Genomic DNA, 9,168 nt, shown 5'->3' with positions numbered 1-9,168 from the left:
GTAAAATCAACACTTACATATAAGTGGCCACAACATATTTATGTGTGCACAGTAGGTGATTATAATTGATTACAGTTTACTCCTACAAACAAGTGAAGTCACTGGCGGATGACGTCACTCATGATCAGTGTTTTCAAACGTTATGCTCCGGCGCAGCACACTGAAATTCTCCCTGTGATCTGGACTTGGAACATTTTGAAGGAAAAGTTGAGGACAAGCAGATGCCACACCACAGTTTAAGTTTATTTGCCTTTCAGCAGGATGTACTGACTATTGATCACATTTTATTTAGTAAAAACAACATTATTGTATGTATTGACATTTATTTACATATTATATATTTCTGAAGATAAAATACATATGGGAATGTATGTACACGGTAACAAGAAGCAACCTGAGCTTGAGCTACCCATTCCTTGTGAAAATATAGATGTTCATGTGATATTTTCATCTCAGACTACATATTCACGATTGTCTGAACAGACCACGAACAATCTGCTCCGGCATTTCATGATCAGTGACTCCAGAAGTATATTAATTATTCTACACATAAAATTCACAAATTTATTTTCTAAATTGAAAATATATAATGACACTATTTTCAAAACATCTTTGTTTAGATTTGGTGTTTTCTCCTACTCCTGATAATGTTTCTTTATGAGTTCTCTATGAAATTTTCAAAATATCTTTGTTAAGTAAATTCCTCCAGCATATAAAGGAGTTTTCCTTTTAGATTTTGGAACCTGTTAAATAAATCGTTTCCTGATGTAGTCCAAATTAGATTAAATTAATTTGTTCAGTTAGAAATGTAGATGACCTTGTGTCTTTGAAAAGATTCAATGTCTCTTTCTAGTTGTTTCATTTCAGCCTCCATCCTTTCCTTGCGGTTTTTCTTTGGTGCCGTGTCCGTAACGACTGAGAGACTCTGATACTGATCATGGATATCTTCCCAGTTTGTCTGTAGCCCTTTCAATATTGCCTGCCTTTCATCGGTGGTCAGCGACCTCATGGCACCGCGGCGGAAATGTTCAGCAATGTATGCGTCGTACTCCTCCTGGGCTCTCTGCATCTCCTCCTTACGTTTCACAAGGTACGTGGGTGTATCTCCATACTCCTGAAAATTGTGTCATAAAATACAGGTTTAGGAACATAAGTTAGGAATTAAAAGGGTAAAAATATAGTGATTCAATTTTTATGGGGATGAAATAATGATTTTGTGTTTCCATTTTTAGTTGGAACTCTTCGGTAATAGAAGGTTATAGTTATACATTATGAAGATTGGGATGAAACAAATGATTTCGTGTTTATGGAGAAACCCTTCAGAAAAAGACGAATTATAGTTGCAATAAAAAGATTGGGAGAAAATAATGATTTTATAATTTAAATAACAAGAAAATGACCAGCTTGACACTGATTAATTACATTGTACATATACCATTCACTCAAATACTGTATACCGGAATTTTTCATCCAGTCAAACTTTTGCCTTACGCTAGTAAAATCCATATCCGCCCAGTGTTAATTTCGCCTTTCACATTTGATTACTATAATTTTTATGTTTTAATGATAAATTTGCCCTTACTACAGAGGGCGAAAAAAAGGCGAAAAATTTAACTGTGGCGAAAATTTCCCAGCATACAGTATATTGAACAATTTTCTCCTAATTTTTGTTTTTAAATATGACATTTACCAGGTATATGAAGATTTCGTTTTCAAAATTTCCATGTGCCTTGATTAGTATTGTGAAACATAAAATTATTCAGGAATTTAATGTACATTTTCACAAGCATGATGTCTGGGGCTGGTAGATCTGTTCAAAATGCAAGTACAGCACATGCATTTTTATGAAAGAAAAGTTCTTATAGGAATTTTCTGTGTCTACATGGACTCAATTTTCGTTATTTTTGTAATGATTTTTTTTACGAAGAAAAACATTTGCTCACCTTTTTATGGACGTATTTTGGCTCCAGACCAGATGGTGTAAGGTAATTCTTGTCTCCATTCCTCGTGTCACAATAGATCTTTTGTGAGGCTTTAGGTACGGATGTGATATTCTGGACAGCGTTGGTTGTGATGAAATTCTTGTTTGTTTTGAGACCCATGAGGGGAGTATTGTCCTTGGCTGGTACCCCAGGCCTCCGTCTCTCCTCGTCAGGGTATCTGAACTGAGTTTCTGAAAAAGAAAATATTTGTTTGGGGTTAAGTAACTCACAATTTGATATAGTCCTTTGCTTGTATCACAGTCGCAGGGGGGAGGGTACTCCTATATAACATAAGAGGCCGCTGGTCAGCCTTTTTTCTATCGGATATGATTTTGCCGACTCCAACGCGGCGCTGTAAACCTCTAACACTGTTAGAGTAGGGGTGCACCAAGGTTATTGGTAGAAAGGAATTTAGGCAACAAAACATCAAAACAAATTTGAGAGTTCTACTTTTCGTATGTTACATTCATTTTTTGAAAATTAAATATTCTTTATAATACTGTTGTGAATTTTTTTCTAAAAATTTAAGAATGATATTTTGAAATTGAGAAGGATCACCTAAATAAATCTGGTGGTCCTGTTGACCATTAAATCAAGTAAATTAGTACTACCCTGCAATCGGTAATATAGATCAATTTTTTCTCATTTTTGTGCGCGTATCTAGGGTAAAAATGGGGTGTTAAAAGTTTCTTTCATACATCCTATTTTAAGTGTGTGACATCACAATGAGACAACAATGAAATGACACAAAAATAATCAGGAAAAATCTGATGCGGTGATGCACGAATATTTGCAGCAAATATTTGTGTTTTTGTTTCTGAATTAATTCTGTTGATTTTTGGAATGAGAGAAAAGTACTCAGTTTCATGCCCAGGGGTGTAGGATAAAGGGAAATTCCACCCTCTAGATTTTCAAATTGTTGCATAACCCTAATACATATTCACATGTCATTCTCAGTTCAATACTATCTATAATATTGCAGTGTATTAACATTAAAATGTAATGAAATATATTGTCAGTAGACAGTCAAAGTCCAACTGGTGTCAGGTTATTTCTTAAGCTACACCTGCGTGAAATTCTTCCGACAACATAATTGTTCGTGAAAAAATGAAAACACATTGTTTTTTAACCATTAAAAACATTTCAGCTGATTTTCATAACTTGAAAGGTTCTATTTATCTTAGGGCGAACCAACCTGTGGTGAACTGGATTTAGGGTGAATCAACCCGTGGTGCAAACAGGATTTTGTCCTTAGGACTAAACGACCCGGATCTAGTACAATTAATGCACAATACAGTAGATTCCCATGTCCATACAGTACTTACTGTCTGGCAAAACTGGTTCCTTTGATCGCTTCTTTAGGTAATCATCTGTGGTAGGAACAGGTACCTTAGCTTGTCCCATTGTTTTATGGTTCGTTCTGTTCTCCGTATGTTCATGTTTGGCTGTAAGCTTGAATTTGGATACATGCCTGTAAACAAAGGAATTACCCATATTGACTGTAATACGTAAAATTTGCTTCACATAGGTGGGAACTCGTTTTGGCTTCATTTTTCATAGTGGGCACTCTCAAACGATCACGAGAAGCAACCGGCTCAGCAGTGCAAACTGTTTAGTCCATGTCAACATGTATACAGGAAAATACTGGAAAGTGAGTTTGAATTGATTCTATATCTAGATGAAGGCTCCATCATCCTTCTAGTTGCACTTGGTTGGAAAAAAACAGCAGCATGCATTGGTCCATGACGGCATTGATGTCTTTTTTTTCTGCACAGCAACCAACTTGACATTTACAATACATATATACTGGGTATTTTTTGTTTTATTCTCAGCAGATAGTTTTCTTCAATAACAACTCTAAATTTGTTAACAAGTCCAAATATTGAAGAAATTTTGCAAACATGCAGGTCCAACTTCAACCTGCCCAATTGTTATTATAAACATGAATGTACGGTGAAGGAGACTAGGACGGGAAGGGACAAACTTAGACATCTGTATGACCCCATGTTAACTGACCCGAATACACAGATGAAGAACCTTGTCGATTTTAGAGCCAGTGTCACCAGATCAAGTGAGTGGGAGCTTGTATTACTAGACTTCATTTCTTCCACAATGAAAATTGTCTTCTTTTATGACTTCCATGCATGTTGTCATGTTTAACATACATGTACATTTAGCTATCATGATACCAAAAATAACAACCTTACAAATTATACTGTTTGTGAAAGGATAACAAATGCCATACTGTGATATTACTGTTGACACATTTCAGTGCAGTTTTTAAATCATTTTCTCCAAAAAAACAACTTGGATAACACATTTTCTACAGTAATAACAAATAGTACATCAAAATAAAACTGCCACTAGCATTTAAAGTTCTTGTACTGAAAATATTTTTTATTTTAATTATTCTTATTCCAGTTGAATCTCTGGACAGTGTAGTACCAGGGACACATTTTTCCATCAGAGTGATTTTTTTTATCAATATATTCATGTCGTGAAAGGAAAATTTTATGGTTAAAAGAACTGATATGTTTTCTTGTTCTACTTCTCATTTTTGCAGTTTACACATAATAATGCAGGGAATGATATAGTGACCAATTTTGTATAGAATCAATTAATATTGAGGCCTTTAAGAAGACTTTTCAGCTAAGCTCATTAGGCCCACTGCTGCAACATACCAACAGTGTTTCTTATCGATTGTGATTTATCGCTTAAAAATCTGTCAAAACAAACTTACCTAGCCTGTTTTTGTCTTTTGGCTTCCTCTACAGGAATGAGATCGTAAATTGTGGCTCCCTCCATCTTCGGCACTTCTGGTTGTACCAAATACTCCACTGGGCAACAAAACAACCAGTTTCTTTATTATGATGTTCTTAGCAACGTCGTATCCAGGAAATGCATATATTGCATGACGTAGTTATAAGAAACGAAACTAATACATTATATTAGCGTTTGAATGTTTGAGTAACATTTTGAAAACAAATTACATTTTTTCATCAATGATGTTTTATATCATTAACACTTGGTAAAAAAATACAAGATTTGAAGACATCATAAATTAGTTATTTCGTTTTATTTGCCTTGTCGAATTATTACTTCCGGTGTAAAATAACACTTCCGGTAACTGGATCAGTTTGGAGAATCACGTTTTTTTTCCTACTGGAAATGGAAAATAAGTTCTGTGACAACATTTATTTGTAACACGTAATGATGGCATTATCCAGCAACCACTTTATTTGACATCCAGTTAACATGTCACTTAACTGGTGAGTTGAATTTGAATTAACCTCGCATCGTAAAACTTATAACATCACCAGTTTCGACGGATGAAATGCCATTCGTTTACAAAGCGATTGTAAGACGACTGCATAAACAGAAACACAAACGAATTTAGCTACAAATAGGGTAAACTGATGCTTAATATAATGTTTCTCTGTCGTGAGGTTATGACAGAGAAATCTCAACCCGAGGGTTTATTATCATGATTGTAATTAACGGAGGTACGTTAGTCTAGTGGTAGGACGCCGGGCTCGTGGCCGAAGGGTTGCCGGTTCGAGGCATGGCACGGCACTGTGTTGAATCTTTGGGCAAGATACTCTTCTCCGCTTGTTCCAGTCCACTCAGCTGTACATGAGTATGTGGTTGGGCAGTGCTAAAATTGTTTAATGCTAGCTGTTAGTGTTAGTGCCGAAATGGCAGCACCGGCTGTATGCTCCCCATGGAGTTAAGAAAGGTATTGGCTTGTTGCAAAGGCCCTATGACCACGGATACTAATTTGTGAACCTACAAACTCAGTTGTAATAAAGTGGTATATATACAAGAACCTCAAATTTTTATTGTAGCAAAAGTATGGAACCTATTGTGGTCTCAAACATCATGACACATGCTGATACACACAACATCATTTATCCTAGTCCGAATTATTCTGACGTTTTATCGACTTTTTTCATATCGGTTTGTCGTCGATTAACCGACGACAGACCGATATGAAAAAAGTCGATAAAACGTCAGAATAATTCGGACTACATTTATCCTTTCCAACATGGTTTTCGCAATTCTCGATCCTGTGAAACTCAAAAGTCGATCACTCACTGCTGATCCATAAACTAAAGCATTATGGTATTAGAGGTAATGTAAAGAACTGGATCGAGAGTTTTCTGTTTGGTAGAATTCAGACAGGGAAAGGTCTGACTTTGCAAATGTCCATTCTGACGTACCCTAGGGATCGGTTCTAGGACCCAGTCTATTTCTCTTTTATATCAATGACATCCCTGTGGGCCTCGATGCCAAAATCCGTTTATTTGCTGATGATACATAATTGCATACCTGGGTGTCAAGTCTAACAGCGATGCCGAAACTTAGCAAAAAGATCTTGACAAGCTAGCGCTGTGGGAAAAAACATGGAAAATGGTCTTCAATCCTAGCAAGTGCAATGTGCTGTCCATTAGTAAAAGTATAAACCCCATAGTCACTAATTATACTCTACATGGACACATATTAGGGAATGTAGATCAGGCCAAGTATTTGGGTGTTACCACGGACTCCCATGTAAACAACATCTGTTCCAAAGCCAATTATACTCCAGGCTTTTTGAGGCGGAATCTTAAGGCATACAAATCCCTAGTACAACCATCACTAGAGTATGCCTGTACAGTATGGAACCTCCAAACCCAAACAAATATCGATAAAATCGAAATGGTACAGCGCAGGGCTGCACAGTACATGCTAAATAATCACAGATACAATCACCGTACCTCCAGTGTGTCAGATATGCTTGACCACTTAAAGCTGCGCCCTCTAGTGGAAAGACGGAGGAGTGCTCGTCTGACTATGCTCTATAACATCGTTAACAACCACGTCAATGTAGTCAAGAATGACAGACTGACACCTCCAATTAGACATTCCAGGCATAGCAATCGGCTTTCGTTCCAAATTTCACAATCTAAAACGCAGACCAGAAACACTTCATTCTTCCCTCGTACCATACCGTGGTGGAATAAGCTCCCTCCAAATATTGCCTTCAGCCCTATAACAGATTAATTTAAGTTAGCTCTCTACCGTCATTTTACCAACACTGATTAAATTCTGCTTCCAAAAGTCTCTCCGTTTTTACTCCTCCTCTGACAGTTATCTTCAGATTGTTGAAGTTGGTCAGTACCCTTTAGAAGTAGAAGTAGAAGTCCTAACCAAGGGTTGAACCACAGGGGTTCGTTACAAATGTCTGACATACACATATGCTTTACTGATATGGGTCACAGTGCACATAAATGTGCTTTGACCAATATCACTATAGCATATGTGTATTTCAGACATTTGTTACGAACCCCTGTGGTTGAACTTTCAAGAATCTCACCAGAGGATTTTTCTGGCACAATCTCAATGTTGAGGTTCGTCGCTTTTCCATCCTATCATTAGTATCTTTGAAAATAACATTAATCAAATTTGAATGTGTGTTTTTTTATCATATCTGTATACAACCCGTCACAAGGGAAATAATCTGTTGGTGGCAGATTGAAATTGTAAAAGGATTAGGGTTGCCTTCTAGCTTCACGCTAGAGGGATTTCCCTTCAGCTCAATAGGTAGAGTGGCAATCCAGGAAGCTGGGGGTGGCAGGTTCAATCCCTGTTGGAATATCACATTTCTCTTTTTCCCGTTAAAAATGATGTGCATGGCCCTAGCAATGATCCCTGTGTTGACAGGGAGTTGGAACTGGGTTGTTGTGGTGTTCAAAGCCGAACACATTTAAAATGGGGTAAGTAGTAGTATGGCAGATTAAAAGTGTACATAGGATTACGGTCACTTTCTAACATCACGCCAGAGTGAATTTCCCTTTAGTTCAATCAGTAAAGCTGGGGGACGCGGGTTTGATTCCCGATGGAAGCACAACTCTCCCTTCCTGTTACACATTAACATGTCATCATCCAGTTGTTTGTTGATATTGAAGAAAACGATGGTTAATGGTTGAAAGTAGCAAAGGAACTCGCTGTAGTATCGCCACAAAAAGTTTTTCAATATTTTTAAGAATTTCAGTACTCTAACTAATTATCTTTTCATTTTGTTTGTTTTTTGTGTCCTGTGTGTTGCTGATTTAAAATTTCAAGATTCTTCAGCCTTTCTCGTCTTTACAAATAAGGTAACGACACGATCAGATACTGAAATGTCTAGGATTCATGCGTTCTTTAGCAGAAATAACCTTATTTTAATCTCCACAGAGCTGTCTTGCATGTTCTGGGACAGTGATTCAATAACGTTGATTGTCTGATGTATTTTAGGGATGTTCCTTTGAAGAATGGAAAAGATGTGTTTTTCACCGAGGAAAGCTTCAATATATTCAACAACTTTATCACGTTTGAAGAGCGATTCCTCAAGCGTTTGGAGGACCATGATGCTGCGGCTAACAGTACAGGAGTTGAGGGTGTCGACGGTAGCAATGGGTCTAAGGTGCCTGAGGTAAAACCAGAATCTACCACGTTGGCACCAGGTGACAAGGAAGCTGCCGGGAAGCAAGCATCTTACAACAAGCTGTCGACAGACAACAGAAAAACAGAAAAACAAAACAGATTTTCAACAGAAGATGAAGCTCAGTCAAGGTAACTCAAGGAAGGCTCAAAGACTCACGCACATCTATGACTAAGTGTTTAAACAAAGCGTAGCTGAATCGAGTCATTTCGGTACATATAATATAACAACTATTGTACAAAATTTTACGCCTTTGTGTGCAGTGTAAAAAGAACTTTTAATAATCCATACTTACCAACCCGAAGAAAATGTTTAGAAATATCAGTCAAGGTAACATATGTGTTGATTCAGACTTATCGTAGGTGTTGCTTTGTGCTGAAATATAACTAATGTCTGGTCTTTTAATTAGGATAACAGGAAGCACATACATTAGGCCAAAACAAATACACATCTATGTATCCTAAACAAATTAGGATAGGTGGGTCGGGATTTATTTTTATTTCATCATTTTTAGGTCACCTGGCACCGTGGTGCGGCGTCCGTCGTCCGTCCGTCGTCCGGCGTCAATATTTTACTTTAAACGACTTCTTCTTAATAACCGAAAGGCCTAGGGTGATGATATTTGGCCAGAAGCAAACTGGGATGAAGGGCTACCAAGTTTGTTCAAATAAATGACCTTCATCTATTTTCAAGGTCACAGGGGTCAAATATGTTAAAAACTTT

General features: G+C 37.2%; 2 protein-coding genes across 2 annotated transcripts in view; one reads left to right on the top strand and one right to left on the bottom strand.

Annotated features, from left to right (window-relative positions):
* Window positions 1-306: 306 nt before the first annotated feature.
* On the bottom strand, window positions 307-4,881 carry LOC110448509 (enkurin-like). The gene is made up of 4 exons (XM_021494781.1): window positions 4,723-4,881; window positions 3,308-3,453; window positions 1,944-2,173; window positions 307-1,114 (listed from the first exon to the last, which is right to left on the bottom strand). Exons 1-4 carry the CDS (start codon window positions 4,785-4,787, stop codon window positions 797-799), a joined length of 759 nt encoding a protein of 252 aa, XP_021350456.1. The 5' UTR covers window positions 4,788-4,881; the 3' UTR covers window positions 307-796.
* Window positions 4,882-4,972: 91 nt separating this feature from the next.
* LOC110448508 (little elongation complex subunit 2-like) overlaps window positions 4,973-9,168 on the top strand; it is a 44,295-nt gene continuing 40,099 nt past the window's right edge. Inside the window, exons 1-2 of the mRNA XM_021494780.1 lie at window positions 4,973-5,251; window positions 8,259-8,576. Of these exons, the coding sequence (XP_021350455.1) occupies window positions 5,238-5,251; window positions 8,259-8,576 (332 nt within the window). The 5' untranslated portion in view covers window positions 4,973-5,237. The remainder of the gene's footprint in view (window positions 5,252-8,258; window positions 8,577-9,168) is intronic.

The sequence above is a fragment of the Mizuhopecten yessoensis genome, unplaced genomic scaffold (genome assembly GCF_002113885.1).
Source record: "Mizuhopecten yessoensis strain PY_sf001 unplaced genomic scaffold, ASM211388v2 scaffold4105, whole genome shotgun sequence".
NCBI classification, from domain to species: domain Eukaryota; kingdom Metazoa; phylum Mollusca; class Bivalvia; order Pectinida; family Pectinidae; genus Mizuhopecten; species Mizuhopecten yessoensis.
This window is presented reverse-complemented; position numbering and strand designations above follow the sequence as displayed.

Excerpts from the sequence above, each read along its gene's own strand:
- LOC110448509 (XM_021494781.1), bottom strand. The coding sequence starts at position 4,787 with ATGGAGGGAGCCACAATTTACGATCTCATTCCTGTAGAGGAAGCCAAA. Across the intron at positions 3,454-4,722 it reads AAAAGACAAAAACAGGCTAG|GCATGTATCCAAATTCAAGC; the intron begins GTAAGTTTGTTT and ends CTTTGTTTACAG. Across the intron at positions 2,174-3,307 it reads GGAACCAGTTTTGCCAGACA|AAACTCAGTTCAGATACCCT; the intron begins GTAAGTACTGTA and ends TTTCTTTTTCAG.